This window comes from Empidonax traillii, unplaced genomic scaffold (assembly GCF_003031625.1).
Source record: "Empidonax traillii isolate 1590-97213 ecotype Southwest subspecies unplaced genomic scaffold, ASM303162v1 scaffold25:size3598162, whole genome shotgun sequence".
In the NCBI taxonomy this organism is placed as follows: Eukaryota; Metazoa; Chordata; class Aves; order Passeriformes; family Tyrannidae; genus Empidonax; species Empidonax traillii.
The window spans coordinates 2039064-2063019 of NW_020955218.1; the positions used below are offsets into that span (position 1 = coordinate 2039064).

A 23956-nucleotide genomic window follows, 5' to 3' on the forward strand; every position below is an offset into this window, starting at 1 on the left:
TTGCCTGTTTGGCAAATCCTGTGCCAGTCCTCAAGGCAATCCCAAGTCCCTGCATGGCCAGGGAGACAACAAATACCCTGATTTCCTACCAATTTGGACCAAGCCCAGGGCACGTCTGAAAGCAGCAGCAGTGCTGTCTCTTCTGTACTAGTCACTGGTTGCTGCCCATCGAGTCTCCAGCTCATGCAGACTGAGCTGTTTGTCCTCATGGTGCAGGACTCGGTGGCTGCTGATGTGGCAGCGTGAGCCCAGCTGGTAGGAGCTCCAGGCTCTTTACACTGTGTTACTCTGAGCAGTACAGGCATGTCCTGCAAGGGTTAATCTGTTGCTGTTTCCTGCCTTTTCATTTTGGTGCTGATCTTGAAACAGCTGCCTGCTTGTCTCCTGCCTGATATTCACTTTCCTCCTCCTCACAGATACAGTGCCATGGCATCTGCTGAAAAAGCCAAGGCCAAAGAGGTCTGGCAGAAAAAATGGGACCAATTTGTGGCTGACCTCTCTGATAGCTTTTTAAGGGAGCTTTAGAAAGGACAAGACTCATCTCAGAAGGCATCTCGCAAGCCAGAGTGATTGCTTAGAGGGAGACTGCTTCTTCCATGTGACCTGAGCAGATGAATGAACCTCTAAGTCTTACCTGGCAATGGGCGACCCTGGTAAGCCAGGCTTAATGGGCTTAAAACTGAGAACGAGCTGAGCTGTTCTGTGAAAGTCACGGACTGGAGGTAAAAGGGAGCAGTGAGCCCTTACAGCAACCACAGAAGACCACCCCACTCAAAATAGTCAAAACAGTTAAAAATTGCCAATTACCAAATCTTGACATCCTTATTCAGGAAAAATATGCTTTCCAGTTAGGGTCAGCAGGAGACTGCCAACATGAGGATCTCTGAATTTCACCTTATCATTACAAAATGCAGACCTTGTCCGGAAACAGCTAAGACAAACATCCAACCATTTGGGCCACTGACCTTCAGGAGAGCAAGGACTGAAAATGACTCTTGTTATGTTTAACCCTGGGCCTGCTGCCAAAATAGCACTGCTAGGTCGAAGAACCAGTCATAGGTCTGATGTCTGCTATTTCAGGCTCTACCATGGCTTGGAAACAAGCTGATGGAACTTGCTCCCAGAACATTTAAGCCTGGTTGCACAGTGATCATAAAGCCAAAAAGAGGTGTCTGAGTTGCCAATAGCTTTTTTTACTGCAAAATCTTTTCCTGTCTCCTGGTCAAAAGGAAGGCAAAACACGTTTCATCTGAGGAAAAAACATCCTGGCTTCCCAGATCCAGCTTAATTAAAACTGTCCCTCCACACAAGGCCACATTAACACAGGGCTCTGCATTTATAGGAAACAGCTTGTGATTTTAGGGGGTTCCACTACCAGCCTTTGTTGCCTAAATCAGAGTGCAAATGTGTCCTTAACCAGCCTGTCAGGCAGATTTTCACCTTGGTGGAGAACTGCTCTCACACCGTGGATATCCACAGTGCTCATTTGGACTTCTGTGATTTCCATCTCTCTGGTCAAAAAAACCTATACAATAAATAGTCTTTGGACAAGGGAATTCCCCTTCTTAGTATTACCAAAAGTATCAGGAGGAGAACCAGTTGCAGAGAGATTTAAAAAAACAACAACAACTTAATCAGGATGCTAAATAAATGTAGCAAAATTGTTCAACACCAATACCCCAAACACGCAGCCAGGATCAATCAGCATCTCTCTCTGACTTCAGTACAATTATGCTGGTTTGCATCAGCCAAGGGAGAATTGACAAAAATTCCTGTTGAGAGACATGTCCCTCCTCTGAGCCGCAGTCTTGCAAGGACTGTTGTTTCCTGATCTGACCAGCTTGGGCAAATTGGCTCTCTTTAGGCTTTCTGCTAATTGTCTCAAGCTGCCTGGCTATAGTGCTTATTTCCACTGACCTTGGCTGAAACACCTTAGCAGGAGGCAAATACACTTACTACAGAAGTGGATCAAGCTGCACAGCCCCTGCATGCCGTGTTAAATTGCTCACATTTCACAGGCTGCAACTTCATCTCTAGTTAGAGTTAAAAAACCGAACAACAAACACACTGCAAGCCCCATCACAGAAAAAAAAATAAAACCACAACAAACTACAGGTGTGTTGCATTGCAGAACCCAGCAACACAAACCAAAGAAAGCAAAAGTGACAACCCTGTCACACCCCTTGATAACTGGGAAGTGTGTGTGTGGGGGGGAAATTAAGTGCCTCGCATCGCCAGCCCTTTTCAGCCACAGCTGCCTCTACTCCAGCTTTCTCTGCCCACATTCCCCCACAACTTTCCTCAGAGCACCAGCAGATGCTTTCTGGCAGGCTGACCTTCCCTGGGCCTTGATGCAGATTTGGTCCTGGGAGGAGCTTTATACTGGAGGAGGAGCCAGAGCAGAGCCCCTTTCCCTCCTCCTCCATGGGTGTTGCATACAGAGCTCAGTCTAAAGTCCCCAAGGTAGGCTTTGGTCATGGCCAGGTTATAAATGCTGACTTGGGAAATGCCTTATTTGTAATGCTGCTGAGGCGAACTGCTGCAAGCAAGTGCAGTGGCTGCTAACCAATGACCCAAAGCCTCTGAGCAACCTGATCTTTCAGCATTGCTATATGTGGAGGGACAAAGATCCTTATTTGCCACGAGTTGATTCTCCCTTAAATAAGCCTCTTTGCTGCCAAGGTGAAGCTAATCATTACAGAGCCATTGTGTGAGGAGGTGAGTTCCTCAACAGGTTGACAGACATCCCTTCCTTTTCTATTACAGTAGAAAGCTTTCAGCTCTTCCTGCATGTGATCTCTTGAGGGCTCGAATTGCTCTTTGGTTACCTCTAGTCCTCCTCCCTCCTCATTACCTGCAATAGTTGCAGGGATAGATCCTAATTTGCCGAACGCCTGCTGGAATCAGTTTACCTGTAGTGTCCAGTTTGTTCTTGCCTTCCTAAGAGAAGCCTGTTGTGCATTTGGCCATTTACCTACTTTGTAGCCATGACATGATGGGGCCAAGTATCTAGAGCCAGCAGTAAGTGATGCTGTTCAGGATTACAGCAGAATCAGGTTTCCACAGAAATCACAGGATTGTACGGGTCTGAGATGACTTTCAGATGAAGCCCTCAGAAAGGTGAAACAACTCTACAGGACTATGTCTGCATTTGTGACTAGCCTGGTGACTCCGCTTCTGCTAAGGGAGAGAGAAGCTTTATCTTAGCTTTGGGCAGAGAGAAGAAGCTTTTCTGTCCCGGTCATATATGTATGTTTAAATGTGCACCTGAACCATACAGAGGGGCCTGACTCCAGTGGTGTGGCCCTCCTTGGATCCCTCCTTGAACAGGGCATTGCCATGTGTGGTGTCTGGGGCTTCCCAAGAGTCCTCTGGCAGTAGATGGGCTTCAACCATACACAAGGCCTAAGCAAGCGTGAGAGAAGGAGGGCCAGCCTGCTTTACTGCTGGGGGTCAACACTTCCTTGGAGTGGCCTTAGTTCTGAGAAAGGTGCAAACTGAGAAACCCAAATTGCATCCTCACCTCTCTAACTCCAGGCGTGCAAAAAAAGGATGGATTTAGGCTGGACCACAGCAGTTATGAAAGATCCATCTATTTGGCCTCAAAGCTTTGGGTAAATTTGGCTGCAGGGCCCTCTTTCAAGGGTTTTGCTGCCAGTCTATTCCCTTACCGTCAGTGCCTTGGCTCCCTGCTCACATTTGTTGGCAAATACATCATATACAATGCTTTTTTGCCTATTTCTTTCAGAACCCAGTCTATAATTAAATTTTTAAACCAATTTTTAAATGTCAGGGTTATTTTTCCTTCCTTCACTCCCACCCCCACCCCCCTCCATTAAAAAGAACAGGGGATGCCTGGATTTGATGTGAGGTTTTAATCTGGAATGTGCAGTGGAGGGGGATTTTTCACATCACTCAGCCCAGCGTAGAGTTATCAGGGAGTCTGAAATGTCTTCGCAGCTGCATCCAGCTCAGGGCCATGTCTTCATACAGACACCATCTGACAGACATGATTTCCTTGTGCTGCCTCTCCTCCCATTACAGTTTAGTACCATCTCTGTGGTGATTACAGCACAGGGAAGTAGAGGAGCCACTGAAGGCCTTTTAGTGGGATTTTCATGGTGGAAAACAGGGAAAAGAGTAAATGCTGTGTGATCACCCTATTCTTTTTGAACCTAGCAAGTGCCTCGTGGAGCACCAGGTAACTATATGGTACAACAACCTGAGGCTCTTTGCCACAGGTGCTGGTGGTGGGCATGGGAAGAAAGGAGTAGCCAGAGAACTTGAATATCTGGGATGAAAGAGGTGGAGACAGACACAAGGTGATGGGAGGCTGAGTAGGGTAGACACAAAGAGGCGAAAAGAGCCCCCCCTCTGTCTCCATCCAGACTCAGGAGCAAGGAAGGAGAGTAGAAAATCCATAGGAGTTTCTATGAGGGTTACTTCAAGCAGCCATAGGAATACATCAAGCCTTATGCCTGTTATCTCCCCCATCTGTCTCTCCCTGTGGCCTCTTCAGGTTCAATTTGCTTAAATGGGAGGTGGATGGAGCTTTGTTTGCAGCACACAGGCCTAGCAGAACATCTTAGACTGCCTCTGGGGCAATTTAGAGAATGAAATGTTTGCCTCCTGGTCAATCACTGCCAGGAAATGGCTGATCCAGCACTAGTAGTTGCTGTCAAAAATCATGCCAATAAAAACAGAGGAATAAAGTATGTGGTTGGAAATAGAGATAGGCCCAAGCGAGCAGCTGGATCTCTATGTCTTGTGAGCCCCCATCGCTGCAGTGGGACTACACAGATTCCACATGCTAAGCAAAGCCCTCTGGCCATAAAAACATAGGCGTTTTCCACCAGCTCCAGATGCTCAGCCTGCTTCAGGTTTTCTTCCTGTATTAGTCTCTGAATTAGCCTCTTCACAGGTAAGCAGAAAGACATCTCTTTGAACAGAAACTTATAGTTCTAATTGGCTCAGTACTTAATTCCTTTCTTCCCGGGCCTGCAGCAGTTGCAATCACAGCAGGACCATTAAGTGTTTTCTGTGCACTGAGGGACAGGCAGGTGAAGGGTCTGGCTCTCAATTCTTCTGACTTGTCATTTTTATCAGGCTGTGTCCTCCCCCCCTTGGTCATTACAGGATAAGAAAGGCATTTTACTGTATTTTCTCAACCTTTAGCTTGTCCATCATTTCGTGAGCAGGCTGCAGCAGGGAGAGAGAAGAGATAAACCGTGGGGGGAGGGTTGGCTCAGGCCATTAGAGCCTCTGCGGTAAAAGGAGAGATGGAAGGTGCATCTACTTTCGAGGGGGATGTTAGAAGGTCAGGAGGAGGGAGGGGGGTGATGACAGGGCTGTGAGTCCAGAGAAAACAGAGCTGCAAAGTTTATACAGGGACCCACGGGAGAAGGCTGTGGGCAACTGCCTGTTTTGCTTGTCTTTATAGTCAGTTACGAAAGGGGCGGGGGAAACATCTAAGCACCGTGTAGAGAGGGGAAGAAGAGGGAGTCTCCTGTGGGCCGGTGTGAGAAGGGCAGACAGGCGATCCCTAGGGGCATTTGGGGATATGGCTGTTGCCAGATGTGCCCGCAGAAGAAATCACGAGGTCCGTCCATGTACAGCATGCAAAATGGGGAGCTCCTAGTAGAGGCACAGAGAAAAGTCTCAGCTCTGGAAAGGTAAATTACACAGCCGGGCACTTAGCACAGGGATGATGGGGCTAAAATCTGCTCGCGGTGCCGGGAGGGGCTCAGCAGCCGAAGCAAAGCGCGGGGCTTGGCAGCAGTGCCGCTGTCGGTCCCTGCCAGGCTCAGCCTGTGCCCGGCCGCTGGCACACTCCCTCTGCGTTGGTTTAAAAATAAGCGCTTCAGCCCGCTGGGCCGCCTTCCTTGGAAAAATAAACACGGGCAGCTCTGCCAGCCCGCCAGGGAGCACACATGCACACTTCAGGGGCACCCACCCCCTCGACGGCGGGTACCCCCACGGTTCACTTGGGATTAGAACAACACCCTCGGCCCCCTAGCCTGACCCCACACCCCCCAGCCGCACCCCTTACCCTGCCAGGAGCCCCCCGAGCCTTGGCGGGGTGCGGGGGATTCCCGCAGGTGAGCGCTGCGGGCCCGCCCGCGCCGTGGAGCAGGAGCGCCTCCCGCAGGGATCCGCGGGAAGAGCCGGCACAGCGGGATAAAAACCCGCACGGAGTGGAGAGGATAAAACCCCCGCGCGAAAAACATCGAACTCCAGGATGTTTAAATAGACTAAACCAGTTTGTTGTGGTTTTCAGTGTTTTTTTTTTTTTTTGCAATGATATCCTCTCTGCCTAGGGAACTGGCTGGACGTCTCGCGGCTGCTTCGCAAGTCTCGGTACCGGGGAAAAAAAGGACGAAAGTATCCTTACACTTACAAAGCAGGGGCGCTTCGGTCTCAGAGGCACTGAGACCAGGAACCAAAACAACCCATCTAACTTGCAAGTGGTTGTATTGTTAGAAGGCTAGAAACTCACATTAGCCAATACTCTAAGCAGAAATCACAGCAAATCGATCACATTTTCACTCTGCCAGGAGTGGCTGCCATGGTGGATAGCTGAGAAACCTCGAGACAAGGCTCTTGTGTTTGTCATTAATTTCAGAAAGTCTTTGCCCCTCTCTCTGACTTTATTTTTCATGGGCAGCCACGGGAGGTGGGGGCTGGGGGTCTCTGGTTTCTACATAGGTGAGAAGGCATACTTCAAACTAGCTGTAGCTGCCTGCCTCGTGCTAGTGGAAGAAGATTGGAAGCCCAGTTCTGCACGAACTTAATACTTTCAGTAACATCTCCAAGGCCAGCATGAATTTTGCCAGAGCAGGAGAAACTGCAAACACTTGTGAGAAATTAAAGTCATCCTGGTAAGTTGAGGAAATTACATAAAATAAATGGTAGGTAATTCAGTGAAGGAAAAGGCACTTAAGGAGGAATAACCATCTGTACAAATGTATAATGCTGAGTTGCCAGTGCTTTAATAGCTCTGCAGAAAGGTCTCTGGGTGTTAAAATGGGTCAAAAACAAATTAAGGTTGGTGTTCACGGCAATGGAAGCGTGAAAACAAACAATTACATTGTTTGCGTAATTGATGCCTAAAGTCATACATGTTAAACCTGCCCTACCGAGGGAGTCGGGAGGTCTTAAGCCCAGCCAGAAAGCAAACAAACATTGTTTCATCTCCACGGATGTGAAGCGAACCTTTCACTTTCCACGGGTTTGGAAGGGCTTCAGCTGAAGTCAGCATCAAGGCTTTTTTCCCATGGCACAGGAAAGAGGGAGGCAGTCCATTGGAGAGCATAAAAGGTGACCAGAGTTTTAGAAAACTTTATGATCTGTAGGAAAAGGACCACAAGACTTGGGTTTAAAAAGACTGAGCAAAGGCAGGGCAGCAACTCACAGAATCACACCTCCAAGACAAAGTCCAACTTTTGACCTTGTCAACTAGACCACAGCACTAAGTGCCATGTCCAGTCACGTCTTGAACACCTCCAGGGAGGGTGATTCCACCAGCTCCCTGAGCAGTCCATTCCAATGCCTGACCACCCTTTCAGTGAAGACATTCTCCCTGATGTCCAACCTGTTTTTCCCTGCCACAGCTTGAGGCCATGTCCTCTTATCCTATTGCCAGTTGCCTGGGAGAAGAGGCTGACCCTACCTCGCTACAACCTTTCAGGTAGTTGTAGAGAGCACTAAGGTCTCCCCTGAGCCTCCTCTTTGGGTAAACTTCCCTCAGCTCCCTCAGCTGCTCCTCATAGGACTTACCCTCTGGACCCTTCAGCAGCTTCGTTGCCTTTCTCAGGACACACCCCAGCACATCAGTGCCTTTCCTGATTTTGAGGGGCCCAGAACTGGACACAGCACTCAAAGTGTGGCCTCACCAGTGCTGAGTACAGGGGGACAGTCACTCCCCTGGTCAGCTGGAAGAGGTAACAAGTCGCAGTGCAGCCCCTTGGCACGCACATTGCGGGCAGGGCAAGCTGTAATCACTTTAGACTGAAAGCAGACTATGCCTGGGGAGATGCCTGTGCAACCACGGGGACCGGGCTGTACAGCCCCGGAGCGATTTCGCTCACAGACCGAGAGCCTCCTGTTCTTTGCTTTTGTGAAGGGCTGAGATAAAACCGGTGTCACTGCTCTGTAGGGATCTAAGCCTTTTGCTCCCTCCCGCCCAAATCCCTCTTCGCTGGTGATTCTGCACGCCTCTCCCGTGGCTGGGCTGCTTGTACCCCACTCACCCCTTACACCTCTACAGGGTCGCGGCCCTCCAGCATCAGCGCTCCCCTCACCCGCTCCCGGCCCGTGGTGCCCGCCCCCCTTCCCCCCGCCCCGGTCCCGCCCCTGGGGCCCCGCGTCTCTCTGGGAGCTGTAGTGCGGGAGGTGCCCGCGGCGGCAGCGGGCGGGATGGCGCTGTGTGGGTGCCTGCGGGCCGGCCGGGCGCTGCTCCGCGCCGCGGGGCCTCCCGCCCGCGGGGTCTGCGCCGCCGCCCGGGTGCGTGAGCGGCGCCGGGGGCGAGGGGCCGGGGAGGGGGACGGCGCAAGGGGGGGCTCCCCGGTGTGACCGTCCGCTCCGCTCGCCTTGCAGCCGCCGGCCTTCGGGTTCCTGTTCGACGTGGACGGGGTGCTGGTGCGGGGCAGCCAGCCCGTGCCCGCCGCCCGACGCGCCTTCCAGAGGCTGGCGGACGGCAGCGGGAGGCTCCGGGTGCCCGTCGTCTTCCTGACCAACGCCGGGAACTGCCTGCGCTCGGAGAAGGCCCAAGAGCTGACCCGGGCGCTGGGGATGCAGGTAAAGGTGACGGGGCTGGGGGAGCGCTCCCGGCCTCGGAGCGGAGCGCCGGGAGGAGGGAGCACATCCCGCGGGACTGCCCCGGGAGGGAATCACTCCGACTGCCTGGCTTTGCCTCGGAGAGAGGCAGGTGGCGGCGATACGGCCCGACCGCAGGGAGGAGGGGGGCGAAATCTTACCTGCGGTTCCCAGCCATCCTCTCCACCCTCCCGCAGGTGTCTCCGGAGCAGGTGATCCTGTCCCACAGCCCCCTGCAGCTCTTCAGCCAGTTCCACCAGAAGTGCATGCTGGTGGCCGGGCAGGGGCCCGTGGAGGAGATTGCCCACAGGTATCCTTTGCTCTGTGTGCCTCATGGTGCTCTGCGCGTCCTTCTGCAGCTTCCCAGCTAAAGGCTGCTCCTGCCTTGCCACTGCCCCTGGCACTCGCTCAGCTTGGAGAACCACGAGGAGACAGAAAGGTCGTTGGTCTTATGGGGAAGCACCCTCGTGGAGCAGCTCAGAGGGAAGCAATAACTCCATCTTGGTCACCTCCTGGCTGCCCTTATTCAGTGTTTAGGTTGTCATGCTGATTAACTCACTCTGATTACCTCTCCTGTGATTGCTGTTCCTGTTGGTGGGATGTCACCGTGAGGACTCCATCAGCTTTGGGCCTTATCTCACTTTTGAGATAAAGTTTATCTCACTTTTATAAAGTTATCTTTATATCTTTATACTTTTATTTCATATCTTTATACTTTTATTTTATACTTTTATATCTTTATACTTTTAAAGTTATCTTTATATCTTTATACTTTTATCACTTTTATAAAATTATCTTCACTTTATCTCACTTTTGAGATAAAGTTGTGCTCCTCCAGTTCTTTCATGGCAAAGCCCATTAGTGATCGCCCCCAACTGACAGCAATTAAAGGAAGTCAAATATGATGGGGCTTTGGGCAGCCTGGTCTAGTGGAAGGTGTGCCTGCCCATGGCAGGGGCATTGGAACTAGTTGATCTTTAAAATCCTTTCCAACCCAAACCATTCTATGATTCGATGAAATGTCATTAGAGTTAGAGCATCCCAGTACAGGGAAGTGGTCTAAATGACAATCCCACATGCATATTGCCTGGTTGAGGTGTGTGGACAGCAGGGCAAACATGTCTGCAAGGAGGTAAGAACTGCCTGCAGTGCGGACAGCATCTCAGCCTCTACACACAGAGGCACACTCTGTGCTCAACATTTAACTTCATTTGTTGCAAAAATACAGCCCTTTTCTGTGTTTCCTGAGGCACATAGATAGATGAGCCAAGGGCAGGGTGTTCTGCAAGTAAATGCAACTCATCCTTTATGTAGTTTTATCAGCGCAGACCGTTTTCCGTGCACCAGCTGAGCTGACCAAGGCTTCAGTGATTCTGCTTCTAGCCAAGAAGCCTCCCCATCGCCCTGTGCTGCACCAATATTAGAACCCTGCCATAAAGGTCTCCCAAAGCACATCTGTTTTATCTTGGAATGGCAGTTTCTGCTCTTTGCCCAGTTCCAGGGACTGCTGATGAATCACCCCAGTCTGTTTTTCTTAGCTGTAACCTTTGGGGCTGTCAGTAGGTTGAAGTCAGTAGGTGTGACTGAAAGCTGTGAGGTTATGATCTGTTACTAGGACTTGTATTCCTTAATCCTACAGATGCTTTTTCAAGTAACTTAAAAAAAAAAAAACCAACAATAGTCTCCACAATATTCCTTGATGGTCTGAAATAGCCTGGGGTTCAAGCACGTGGTCACCATAGAGGCCCTGAGGAAGGCATATCCCCTGTTGGACATGGTGGATCAGAGCCGGAGGCCAAAAGAACTGGTAATTTCCTGAAGCGTCAGTGGAAGGGGTGGTCTGGTGCAGTGGGGCTGTATGGACAGGGCAGAGAGGCTGCAAAGGCACAGAGCAGCTGTCTGCCAGTGACTCCCCGTAGTGAGAGCATGGGACTGGTGCTGAGCAGCCAGCATCTCTCTGCTCTTCACAGCCTTGGCTCCTGCAGCAAGGGCAGTGACTTTCCCCTCACGTTTCTCATGCCACGCCCATCTTCCATTGCTGTTCCTTGCAGTGAGGGGTAAGATGGTTTAGTTGACACCTCCAGCTCTGAGACAGGAGTGCAAGGTCTGTATCCCAGAAATCCTGTCTGGGATGGGGGGAGGAGGAGGTGAGGGAAATCTTTCTTCAGGATTCCAGGTGGCCTTGCCCTGCCTTTTTACGGAACTACTTTGCCAGGCTCAAAGGAAGCATTTTTAGTTTTGTTTTGGAGATGGCACTGGGTTTTACATTACTAACACAGCCTTCTGTTTTCTTCTGGCAGCCTCCTCCAACCACTGGCTTCCCCACTATAGAAGGTAAGCAGCGGCCTCTGTTTAGATATGAACAGCCAGCAGAACTAACAGCAAGGCAGGCCAGCTGGGATGGGAGCTGATGACGTGCTGTTGGCTCGTTAGTATCCACGGGCAGCATACTCAGAGGATACAGTCAGGAGGCAGCCTCGCTGCTCTCATGCAGTGTGAAGTACAATCTGGGTAAAAGCTAAGCCAGTTTTTCTCTGTGCCATGCCCCAGTATCTGGGACTAGTGGTGCACACGATGCAGTGATACACAGACTGGAGACCTGGCACCAGCCGTCTTCCAGTGGTGGCTGTACTCACCAGGGCATCCCAGCAGAGGAGTGGTTTTGTTAGTGGGTGGCTTTTGGTAGTGGGTCCTATACTTGGATGCTGTGAGTTTCTGAACATCTCTTTGAAATCTTCCAGGGGTGATTCTGTTTGGTGAGCCGGTGAGGTGGGAGACAAGCCTGCAACTTATTACTGATGTACTCTTGAGCAACGGGAACCCTGGGGCAGAGCCACAAGATGCACCATACCCCCATCTGCCTGTCCTTGCCTGCAACATGGATCTCCTGTGGATGGCTGAAGCCAAGATGCCCAGGTGAAAAGCACGTGTGTTAATTGTTTTAGCAAATTTCATATAACTCTCCTGCAGGTGATCTTTTCCTACTGCATTTTTTTAGCGTTTGATTGTAAGGTGTAATTAGCAGCAGAGGCATGAAAGCTGCATGAGAAACAAAGTCTCAGGCTTTCAAGAAGCAAAAGCCAGACCACTGCCTGTGGAGGTGTGTGTGTGGGTAGACACCACATCCAAAGGAGGCTCTAACCTGGGTACAGCCGATGGTTCTCCTCACCAAGGAGTGCTTGCTACTTCAGGGGCATGACTGGGGACGCTGATGACCTCCTTTCTGGAGCAGGTTTGGCCATGGCACTTTCCTCCTCTGCTTGGAGAACATCTACAAGAAGGTGACAGGCAGGGAACTGAAGTACGAGGCGCTGATTGGCAAACCCAGCACGGTCACCTACCGCTACGCTGAGTACTTGATCAAACAGCAGGCAGAGAAACAGGGCTGGAAGGCTCCCATCCGACGCCTCTATGCAGTTGGGTAAGAGACTCTTTTTCCTGCTGCTTTCCTTAGGGAGTTACACACTGACTTCTCTTTAGTGTCTTGGGGTTTGGTTTTCTTTTTTTTTTTTCCCCTTGTTTTTTTTGGTTGTTTGTTTGTTTTTTTTTTTTTTTTTTTAACTGGATATTTCTAAAAATAATGCCAAAATCCCCATGGCGTCTCTGGAGCCTCATGTCCTGGAACAGAGGGTTGCTAGCTTTTTGCATCCTACACTTTCAATATCTGGAGGGGCCCTGTCAGCCTAGGAAAGCTGTTTGCTGTAGGATGCAGAATGTGTGTAGAGTGGTGATTGAAGACAAAGTTAAGAGACCCAGATGTGGCACCATTGACCTGGTTAGGCCAAACATTTCGGGAACGTAGGGAATGCAACACAGTAGTGGCTGAAACTGATGTGGGTGCTTCTAAGATGTTTGGAAGATGTTTGTGAAGCACGTGGCCTGAACAGAACACACTGGGAGGTGGATTCACTAGGCCAGTCTGGGTGCTCCTCTTGTTGTTAGTGAATATCTCACACCCCTTCCTCCTTCAGTGCTTTCTTAATCCCAGTCTGCCAGAACCAGATGCACGGGCTGGTTTCTCATTCCTGTTTCACACTGTGACCTTATCCAGGGATAACCCTATGTCTGATGTCTATGGGGCAAACCTCTACAACAACTACCTCAAGTCAGCTCAGCAGAACCAGGTCCAGGCTGGGGTGAAGAGGAACCCACAGGCAGCCGGTCCCCAAACTGAGGATTACCTTGAGCTGAGGAAGGACTGCAACAGTTCAGTGGAGAGCTGCGATTCAATCCTGGTCTGCACTGGGGTGTACCGCCACAACGACGGTGTTCCCAGTAAAACAGAGCAGTGCACGACCAAGGCGGTGTTCCATGGACATCGGGACTTCTGCTTTGATCCCAGCCTGGTGGAGGCGTCTTACATAGTGCAGGATGTGAATGATGCTGTGCAACTTGCTTTCAAGAAAGAGAACTGGAGCTAGGGGCCGAGACACGTGTACCTAAAGATCTGCTGTAAGGGATTTTATGTGCTGGAAAGGGAAGAGGGGAAGAATGGGGAGAGACCTGGAGTGATCTAATCTAGACAACATGAAAGAAAACTAAAGCACTTAAAAGCCCCTTACTTTTATTGATACTCATCTGCAATCCTGACAGCTGCCCACAGGCTTTTGACCGTGACGGTACATTGCTGCCATCAATAACTGAGCCGTAATGGAAACAGGGTATAGGGAGAAGGCTTGTCCCAGCAACCCCAGTTTTGTTCAGCTATCAGAGTTCTTTCTTTTTCACCCTTTGTGTGCGGAGATCAGGCAAGCCCACCCTCCTCCTCTCGATGTGTTTGAGGATGAAGCTCTTCCCCGCGCAAGGAGCCACCGTCAGCCAGCGTACCATTCCTACAATGTGCTGTTTGCCCAGTCTGTGACACGAGCGCACCAGAAGCTGTGCTGTGGTGGCACCGTGCCAAGAGAAGGCTTTAAGTCTTAACACTCTCCTTGTAAAGAATAAGTGCCTATGGACTTTAACAAATTCTGTTTGCTCGGGGATTTGCCACTGCATCACTGTCAGTCTGAAACAAAGTCCTGTTTTGCAGTCCTCTGGCAGCTACGGAGAGGCAAAGCCCCTCAAAGGAAGCTGCGATAGCCAGAGCAACTTGCTGCAGGGCTGAGGTGAAGGTTATATTGTTCCCTTCTGCCTATTTAGCATTCTGTGAACACTCCTACCTTTTCACATCCCACTAGGGAGCCGGCAGCCTGCTCTCAGAAGCAGGGGAAACTACCACAGTGTCTGAATTTCCAAAGTTGTCTTTGCCCAGGACTCAGTGTTGCAGCAAGAGGCTCTTTTGGCACCCACACTGATCCCAACTGTTGCAATGAACATCCACCTGCTCCAGCTGGCACAGCTTCTATGAGGAGCCCTTATTTGGAACAAATGTTAAACAGAAAGAGTCACAGTCCACCTTTGCTGCTTCCTTACATGCAAGGATTTAAAGAGAAGATCAAGCCATGCTGGTACCAGAGTCCCAAATCCCCAGTCTTCATCTTTAGGAATACAAATGTCTCTCTGTATTTCACTTCTTTTCTTCCTCTCATGTGATTTGCAGCTCAGGGATACCCCATACAGTCTGACCTCTGTTCCCTCCTCTTTAACATGCAGGTAGAGTCCCCCCTAGCAGCTGGAACTTGCCTGCCCAGGAACATTTCCATGTCCCTAACAACATCCACCTTCAGTTGCCTCTGTTCTCCTAGCTCAGGCTGTCCAAAGAAAGATAAAGACTTGTGTCTCTGTAGACATTACAAAGAAGATGAGCAAGGATTGCATGAGAAACTCATGTGAAAGATTGGCCCAGCAAAGAGTATCTTAATTCTAGAGGAGCATTGTGATTTTAGAAGCACGTATCAGTCTGCATATGGTGAAAAGCTTTGGAGCCAACACAACTGAGTTGGTGTTCCTAGTTCTACTCATCTCACACAACACTGAAAGATCAGAAATAGATGTGCTCTGCTTCTTCTTCCCTCCCTCCTGCTTTACCAGGCAGCTCCATACACAGGGTACAAACAAAATGTTCTGCGCAGAAGTTTGAGTTCTTAATTCAAGTCTCAGCATCCATGTGCACTGAAGTTCTGCTTCAGCAGCTCTCTGTCCTCTCAAGAGTTATGTATAATCCAAGAAGGTCACTGCAGTGCAGGCTCTGTTCTTTTGTTGTGCCAGACTCTGCATCCCAAAGGGGACTGGATGCTCTGTCAGTGACCCAGGCAAAAGAAGTCCTTCGCTGTGGCTTCTTTCTTTCTCTATCCCTTACTTTATGAATAGGAGCAGAAAAATCTCTGTTTGCATCAATTTTCCTCCTGTGAAATACATAGTGGGAAGTTTCTTCCTCTCTTAGCACTGCTTGGGGTTGTCCTCCTTTGTCTCACCAGGATAAGAATCACTTGACTACTTCTAAAAGCAGCTGTAATGTGAAAAACACAGATTAGGATCCTTTTCCTTTCAGTGGAGAGAAAAATTACCATTTCATCCAGTTGCACAAGACAAGAGCTTGTCTCCAGTATCCAGAAGAGTAAGCACAGGGAAGGACTTCACATACAACATAGGGAAGGTCCTTTTCTTTCAGTGCATCTCCACAGTCACAGTTGTGCTGTAGGCCTGGAGTGCAAGGCCTGGAACTGGAGGTCCAAAACACGTTTAATGATAAACTAGCTGAGTGTCCCTCAGCCTTGCTTTTCAGAGGTGCCATCCAGTGCAGAAAGAGGAATGCTCCCTTTGCTTGCAGTGTTAGCTGACTTGGGTGGTCACTTTCACAGGATTAGTTGGGAACAGTCCTCTAGGCCGTGATTTCATAGACCTCATTGGGCTGGTTGCTGGCAGTAGATGTGAGCCACGCCTGGAGTGTGGTAGGAACTTACCTGCAGAAATACCGAGGTCTGTCCACCTGTGTGCGCAGCAACCTTTGGCAGAGCTCTGTCTCGTTACTTGTAAAAACTGTGGTGCTGGTTACTCAAAGACCAGGTGCTGCTGAACCAGCCTTCCCTTAGGGTGAGAAATCCCAAGCAGTAATTTCCTATCAGCATGCATGGCACACACACCAGCCAGAAGTGAGGTAGGTAGCAAGAGGAGGGAGGTAGCACCTCTTTCAAGATAGGAAGAGGTTTGCATTTGCACAGAGAGTGAGCCAGGCATCTCCATCTTTGGAACAGTATTGGAGGTGAGCTGACTGATGTGAATCTGCTTCAGATTCCAAATCTGCTTTTAGCTCTGGATTTGTTTTTTTTCCCCATGTTAGTGTTGAAACAGTCTTCTGGGAGCCTTAAAAATGCTTAGGAGGAACTTCAGTGATAAGGAGTTTAAGAAATGCTTTGCTTGCAAGTTGAAATTGGACAGAAGGGAGGAGAGGGAATCTAGAAGAATCTCGTACCCTTTCCCCAATTTTTACCAAGTAAGGTTTCATAAAAGATTTTGCTTGTTGCTCTGTGCACTAATTAGCCAAACCCTTGGTCTGAGCAACACGAAGACCTTTCCCCCCTTCCCTTTCTCAGCTCCTTGAAACAGTGCACTTTGTCCAAGTCCCTGCCTAGGAATTGCATGGACCCAGTGGATGGAGTAAGAAATCTGGCTTCTCCAGCTGCTGTTAGACACTGACTGGATTCTGGAAGGTCTCTATTAATGAAAGTGTTTGCCAGGTCTCTTCTGTTCCACGAGTTTTGTGCTAGAGTGCTGTGCAGGCATCTAGCTTACCTGCAGTTCATTTATGGACATCTCTTGCTGCTAGAATTCAATGAAATCCTTTCTTCCTTGGAATTGCAGCTTCTTGGAATCAGCTTTGAGTGTGGCAGGAACAAAACTCTTCCTTTGTCTCGTGTATTGCTCATAAGTGGTATTTCTGAGGCCGTATTTCTCTATTTGGAGCGATCAATCTGCACTTCTGTGCAGATTATGGGACCACGCTGGAGAGGGGACTTCACTTCTGATCTAATACCTTAATATTTATGCGGTGCACTGCCCTATGCAACAAACAGGGTGAAGGCCTGATCATAACTCCATCTTCCAGAGATGAACAGCTGTAAGTCAGGCCTAAAGGGAGTATGCAGCTGGGAACAGCAGGAAGGAACCAAGGGACAGACCTTGTTTTGGATCTGAAATGGAGAGCTTTTATGTCATGCAATAACACTGTGGCCAGAGAAGTCAATTCCTTTATTCCACAGGACACATGCAACTACTAACATGGCATTCAGGGAGTCATGTAACACTACTGTCCCCTTTCTTCCACTCTTAATCCTGCCATGTCTTTGTCCCTTTAAGAAATGGCTAATGTTTCAGATTGTGTCCTGTGCACTGTAGCAGAGTGATTACATATCATTCAGAGAAATCAGAAGCTGTGATTATTTTAGATTTCATGTTAATTTCAATGCAGTTCCAGAGTTGCTACTTTGATCTAGCACATATGTAAAATAATAAAAGATGTTTTCTTTGAAATAAATTTTAACTTGCTGTGTGTACATTTAATGATTATTATCCTGGTCTCTTTCACATCCTTACCCCAGAAGATTATTAGGGCAAATGCTGGGGGTTTTTTGTCTGTTCATTAAGCTGTTATCAGATTTTCTTGAGGGGACTACTCTGAAAGACACCTCTCCAGCAATTCTTTTGACTGAGCCAATCCTGTGAACTCTACATCTGCCACAGTCAGGTGAGATGGGTGCAACCTCCTTCGCAGAGTTGGGGAAAGGACACATCACAAGCTGTGTTCTGACTGTTCACAGTCAAGGCGAATTTTGGGATGCCACCCATATGTGAGATACTTTCAGGGTAGGCATAGAGTTGTGACCTGACCTAAGCAGTTGTTTGTAACGATTAAGTCCACTGTGTGGGGAAGCCACAAGCTTGATGCCACCAACCTAATCTGCTATTGCAGATGAACAACAAGCCTAAGGATTTAGGGAAAGCCATCCTTATCACTGGAAGCTTACTTGACTCAATGTTAAATCCTTTGTGATCGTAAAAGAAACCCAACTTGTTTGACAGGAGCCGTGCTTTGGCACCTTTTAAAAGAGGTGAGGAATTAGGGAGACATATATTAACTGGCAGACTTTCAGATTAAAGCCAAAAGCATCCACTGGCTTCAGCAAATGGAAAATTAAAGATTCCAGGTTGAAACATTAATTTTTAATGATCTAGAAATAGCCAATTCACTTGCATTGTTCTTACAGCATATTCCATCAGAAAGTTTTCCATCTACAAAGTTCACAGCTCACAGGAGGCACATTGGACAGCAAAACAAGCGTGTGCAGAGCCCTGAGATCTTGGTGTTGAAAGCAATGATCAGTAAAGCGGCGAGGACTCCCATTCTTAGCAGGGAGAGGAATAGAATTATATTCTACATCCTGGAGAAATGACCTCTGGTCCTGACCTGTAATAATAAAAAGTCTTAACCAGCATCCTCCTTTTATCAAGTACTCTGGTAGATGGAACACACACTCAAGATAGGTCATATCAAGATTTAGTTAAGCAGAAAGAGATTACAATCTGATCCTCTCAGATGAATGCTTTAAATCACTACGCTGTTGTCCAAGCAAGAGGGCAGCCTTGGGGTTAAGGTGTTGTGTCGTTTTGGACCTGGCTTCCTGTCAAATGCTCGAAAGTTATGACAGCAGCCCCCTTCCCCCCTCCTTTCTTCCCTTAGGTTAAAGGAAAAGAAATTATAAAAATTAAAGGAACTCAAAGTCAAGCTCCTTATATAAAAATATATCTATATTTACGTAAATTACAGTTATGTACAGTTGATATGCTATATACACAGTAAAAGGGGATCCACCCCCTGAAGGGATAGGGAAAGGGAAAAAAAGGGGATGAAAGGGAATAAAAGGGACACTGAACAGGTATACTAGATCAAACTCAAAAACTATACTAATAACTAACAAAATAGATCTCACCACGTCCCTTAGAACAGCAAGATCGGCAGTCACGGCCAGCACTCTCCAAACCTCCACGTGGTAGGACGGTGGACTCTGCAGGCCTCAGCCTTAGATAAGCAAGACTAACGCAGGGACCCACTGTTCCCAAACCTCGCCGGAAGAGAAGAGAGAGAAGTCTCTAATCTCCGACTTATTTATACTCTGGTTTACATAAAAATCGTATGGAATACTGGGTACTTGGCTACTTCCTTGGTTACAAACTGGTCACCAGGAAGGCCTAGACTAAAACTATCACAGGTGTCCCTTGGAGGCAGCCATAGCTGGAAGGTAAAGTCCTATAGAAATCCTCAATCAATGTAGGATGCAGAGTTAAACACCAGCACTGTGAAACAGTGAAGAAGAACCAACTTGAGCAAAAGGATTGGGAGCCCTATTGAAGTTGGAGTTTGTTCCTAGCTGAGTGCTGTGAGAAGTGCCTACCAGGGCAACCCCTGGAAACTGCTTAGTGTCTAGATACTGGTGGGGCTTGAACACAAGCCACCCAGTTACCTGCTTGCCCTGATAACTCTGTTGCCTTTGGGGGCCCGCCCAAATCCTTCTATTACTGAATCTTTCTAACTCTAATTGTAAAAGCACAAGTCTTTATGTTTTTTACTGTCACAGTCAATTTGATGAAAAGTATGCACTTCAGGACCTTTACAGATGCAGTCTGCAACAGTTTAAAACCCCACATCAGCAAGGCAGCTGTACGTTCTCCAGATACCAAACTTCCAATGAGAAAACACTTGTCTCATAACAAACCCACTTTTCCCTTTCACTCAGTTCAACTGCTAAGAATTTTCTCCTCGGGGTCAGTTCAATACACACTGTATGCTAAGACTGAGGAGGTACAAAATAACAAGATCAAACCCCAGATGCACTCTCCAAACCCCTACCCTGCTACAAGCATGGGAAGAAATGTCTTGGCATTTTATGCTGGCATCGAAAACTCTTTGAACCGAAATGTAATTACCAGCAACAGCCTGTTACGCTTGTACATCCTTTTGAAGAGTATCTGTGTTCCCTGAACTGTAATACTGGATCAGTTACAAAGACTGCATTCAGAAGCTGAGGCAATTGTTGAATTTTGGTGCTGGCCAGGTGAGACTCTTTTACACTTGTCTGTAACTTCAGCCGTGACCGTTTGAATGGATTAGATAAGTGCAGGACAAAGCATGTGTCAGAGAATCCCAGAACCTTCCATTCCCACACAAAAGGCATTTTAAGTATGGTAAGAGCAGATTATGCTCAAACTCACTGAGATCAGCTTTGCCTCCTTCCCTCCCACTGCTGCCAGTTTCTGACAGCTTACTGCAGGGTATAATTAGGTATTTAGTTTCTGGTCTTTCTTTCAGGCATATATGTGCCTTTTTTTTTGCCTTTTTTTTTTTTTTTTTCCCCTTTCCCTTCCCCCAAGAACTTGAGTCATTATTTTGTTTCCTCCTGAGTTCAGCCCTCAAGAAAGTTTTGCCTTTCCCCAGCAGGGGTATATATGAGGGCACACTACTTGTTTCCAGTACCAGTGTAAACTAGAAATGATAGCAGTTCAGATATTCAGTATGACTGTTTCACAAAACTCTGTTGTCTGCTGCTTGCCTTTAAATTTAAGTATACACACACATCACTATACATACACATCAATACATAAAGAACCCAGAAACATAGCTTGGGAGTTGCTGAAGAGTAGAAGCTATTTATAGCTTAGCTTTTTAATGTTTTAACAGTAATAGTTAAGCACTAACACTTCCAAGGACTGCACAGTGCATTAAATAACCAGATCACATGGGAAGCATCAGCTTGTCACATCTCATCCTACAGTGTGCTACAAAAAGCTCTTCAGTGCCTTCTCGAGTAGAAGAAATTTCTCCTCTCACTCCCATTTTAAGGCACAGGCTCAATTTCTGCTTCCTTTCCCACACATGAGCTCTTTTCTTATTCTCACCTGTTTGCTTGGGTTGGTTTTGCAGTGCTGGAGCCTGTGGTCAGCCCAACGAAGCCCTTGAGCTCCCACCCTCCGTCCTGGTGCTCCCTCATCCCTGCTCAGAGCTACCCTATAGCTGCAGGTCCCTGTTCCCACCTGCCCACCTTTGACACAGGGACCTTCACAGCCCCAACAGGTCTCCTTTGAGCTCTGGAGAGCTGTTTCCATAAACCTTCTCTTGTCCTGCTCAGCCTCAGCCCAGCAGGACTGTGATCCTGGAGTGCAGGAGGTGCCCCTTCACTTAGCACAGAGCTCCACCCCGGCTCCCCTGGGCTGGGCTCACCACACCACCTGCTTGCCAGGTCAGAGCCCATTTCCCCTGATAGCAGCCCGGCTGTGGGTAAGAGCCCATCCCTCCCAAAGCCTGGGGATCCCCACCCAATTGCACTTAGTCAAGCAGGTGGGACAGGCACCAGACAGCCTTTGTGAAACAAAGCTTCTCCACTGAAAGCAGAGGAGATGTGCGTGTCTTTGGCAGGCTGCCAGGGCCAGGCTAAGTTGAGCATGCCCAGTCTGTGGCACACAGGGAATCGCATTGCCCAGGAAACCCAGAGGATGAGAGCCAACGAGGCAGAGCTGTCACCGTCTCCTGCCCAGGTAGGGCAGGACCAGCCCTCTCAGCTGTTGCACTGAGCAGTCCAGATGGGTGCTTGGTTTTCACTCCACATCCTCTCATAGCAATGGAAAACTCTTCTTCCAGTGGAACAGTGAATGTGGTAGGAGCAATACCAGTCTAGTTAATTCTCAGGACTGACCACACATGAATTGTGCCAGTGACACAAGTACTGGCTTACCCTGAGAAGTGTCAGGTGAATGCACTCACCTTAGATAAAGGCCAGGATCCAGAACACAAGAAAGTGGTTATGCCCTCTACCCTGGACCAGACACACTTTCACTGCCATCTTACCCAGCCTTTTGGTGGAAACCAAATCAGGAGGCACGGTTGGTGCTGTTCACAAACCCCCACTGCCACTCTGAGCCATCCTGAACTGGGCAACTCCGGACATCTGTCAAGGAGCGCTGGGCCCTGCTCAAACATGAAAGAGTGATACAGGCAGCAATCATCCTCCTTGGCCTGGCCTCGAGCCTCTTGCTGCCCAGAAAACAGAGACCATCCGCAGAGCCCTAAGCGAAGTGTTAGCGGCGTTGTACAAGAATTGCAGTCCAAGCAATTGTTTGGTCAGGGATTTGTCTTTGGCAGCGAAGTCTGTCAAAGAGACAAAGCCTTGCCAGCAAAACACACAGTGCTCAGCAGCAGAGCCCAGGTGCAGTGCTTTCATCCCTGATACAGTCCACACACCCTGAGAGCCTGGAGAGCAAAGCCAGCATAATGTGAGCGTGTCTGGAAAAGAAGCGAGACGGAGCTCACTGTTCACTGTCCTTTTGCATCTTGAATGAGCTCAGAATAAGCTGCCCGGCTGTCTTGCTTCCATCACACAAAATCTTGCCATTTTCCCATGATAGGTTGCTGTGGGCCCCCACAATGCAGAGGGACTAGTGTCACCTGTGTCACCATGGAGGCAGCAACATGGCAGCACCTCCCAGGCATTGACGTGAGATGTGAATCATGGGGAGCGGCCCCTGGGGAAGGGCAGCCCTGTGGCTCCATGTGGCAGAGGGGGTGCCAGAGGTGTGATGCCTGGGTCAAGGACCTTGGCAGAGGCCCACAAGGTGCCCAGACTAAATACAGTGCTGTTGGGAGCCTGCTGTAAGAGGTCCTTGGCTCAGGCTGCCACACAGTCACCTGCTGGGAAAATAAACGGCAACAGCCCTCCTTGGACTCACCTGATCTTAAACTTGCAAATGCCAGTGATGCTTCTCAGAGTTACAGAGCTCGTGGTACTGCCTGCTGCATCCTGGGCCTTCCATGAGCATCTATGTAGGTGTCCTGCCTGTTTTGCCCTGGGGTGAATCCTGGCACCAGGCTTGGATGCACCAGCCCATTCACCACCCTCCAGGCCAGACTGTTCTTTTGGATGCTCATGTTCCTTATGATATGCTGTGATTACTGACCTTCTTAGAATGAAGTACTTTTATTTGCTAATGGAAAGGTGGAGTTAGCGAGAAAGCCCTTAGAAAGAGAGCGCATGCGTGTTCAGTGTCCTCTGATGCGAGGCACGATGACAAGGTGAGTTAGAGGCAGGCAATGACAGGAGTAGCGCTGATGCAAGGCTGATCCTTGGCAAGTGTATCCAAGCGTAGAAAACATAATGTGAGTGTAGCAGAAAATAGATGTCCCCCATCCTAACTGCAACCCAGCCATGCAGGTTACGGCAGCAGGGATGCAGCAGCCCAGACAAAGAAGCAGGGTAGCAACCAGTGTGGGAGACCATGGGAACACCTGCGTGTTGCTACCCCAGTTTAGAGGTGGTACCGTTTCAGTACTGTGCTGCCCAAGTAACTGTGTTAAAGCTTGCACAGCCTCCAATTACCTTCTCCTTTTCTCTCTGTTTTGACCATGCTTTTAGAAAACTGCTTTGTCTGTGCCCCCTCGCTCAGAGCTCCATTGGCAGCAATGCTTTTGCTGTGACTCTTCTTATTCTGCTTTTCCTCCTGATCATTGCTGTGTGTCTAAAGAAATCTTTGTGTCAACCCAGCTCAAGTTCTCTCCTTCCCTTTCTCAATTATTTCTTTGTTTTAAGTATGAATTCGTCTAGTACCCCAGACTGATTTCTCCTTGTTGTCAAGAGCAGAAATCCAGGGACAGTGACTGGAGTTGAGCTCCTCAGGGAGCCTGCACCAACATGTCTTAGATGATTGTCACTGCTGTCTTGGATGTCATTTCCCAGTACCAAGCATCTGTGTTTTGCTCAGCCCCATGCATTGATTTAGCAACATGTTCAAAAATCAAGTTATTCTGGATCTTTATCACAAAGTGTAGCTAATACAAACAGTTGGGGGTACAGTTTATTTGATGGGCATCACATCACTGACAGGTAGCACCTGGCTCATCACTGGCAGGCACAGGTAGGAATGAGGGACTAGTCATGCTGAGCGTCAAGCCACTTTGAAACGTGATGTACTAAGTCATTGGTGCTGGTGGTGGGCAGATCCAGCCAGCCAAGCTCAATTCAAGGCCATTATTTGTGAGTCAATAAAGGTCCCAGTTGGTGCTTTCAGAAGAAGTAGGAACTTCAGGGCTATTCACATAAATTTAAAACCATCATGGTAAGATGGGCAGGGACCCAGGAAACTGGTGAGTTCAAAGATGCTTCCTCTGATGAACAAATACTTACAGCAGACTGAACGCAGGGGCAGATGAGTGTCCAGCAGC

At 48.7% G+C, this 23956-nt stretch overlaps 2 protein-coding genes and 1 long non-coding RNA gene across 6 annotated transcripts in view; 2 read left to right on the forward strand and 1 right to left on the reverse strand.

Moving 5' to 3' along the window:
* LOC114069067 overlaps nucleotides 1-2449 on the reverse strand; it is a 27666-nt gene extending 25217 nt beyond the window's left edge. For both annotated transcript variants that reach the window (XR_003573720.1, XR_003573719.1), the window contains exon 1: nucleotides 2337-2449. This is a non-coding gene — a long non-coding RNA (uncharacterized LOC114069067). The remainder of the gene's footprint in view (nucleotides 1-2336) is intronic.
* The window catches only part of ADA2 (adenosine deaminase 2), a 50289-nt gene extending 43880 nt beyond the window's left edge, over nucleotides 1-6409 (forward strand). For 2 of the 3 annotated variants that reach the window (XM_027905596.1, XM_027905603.1), the window contains exon 10: nucleotides 417-3782. In XM_027905596.1, the coding sequence (XP_027761397.1) occupies nucleotides 417-525 (109 nt within the window). In that variant the 3' untranslated portion in view covers nucleotides 526-3782. Of the gene's footprint in view, nucleotides 1-416; nucleotides 3783-6317 lie in introns of those variants that run through there. The other variant, XR_003573711.1, reaches the window with a different exon arrangement.
* A 2006-nt stretch (nucleotides 6410-8415) lies between these two features.
* Nucleotides 8416-15521, forward strand: HDHD5 (haloacid dehalogenase like hydrolase domain containing 5). Its single transcript, XM_027905097.1, has 8 exons — nucleotides 8416-8502; nucleotides 8584-8796; nucleotides 9012-9124; nucleotides 10528-10621; nucleotides 11115-11148; nucleotides 11556-11730; nucleotides 12047-12235; nucleotides 12866-15521. The coding sequence occupies exons 1-8, from the start codon at nucleotides 8416-8418 to the stop codon at nucleotides 13233-13235; spliced, it is 1275 nt and encodes a 424-aa protein (XP_027760898.1). The 3' UTR covers nucleotides 13236-15521.
* Nucleotides 15522-23956: the final 8435 nt, after the last annotated feature.

Excerpts from the sequence above, each read along its gene's own strand:
- HDHD5 (XM_027905097.1), top strand. The coding sequence starts at position 8,416 with ATGGCGCTGTGTGGGTGCCTGCGGGCCGGCCGGGCGCTGCTCCGCGCC. Across the intron at positions 8,503-8,583 it reads GGGTCTGCGCCGCCGCCCGG|CTCGCCTTGCAGCCGCCGGC; the intron begins GTGCGTGAGCGG and ends CCGTCCGCTCCG. Across the intron at positions 8,797-9,011 it reads CCCGGGCGCTGGGGATGCAG|GTGTCTCCGGAGCAGGTGAT; the intron begins GTAAAGGTGACG and ends ACCCTCCCGCAG.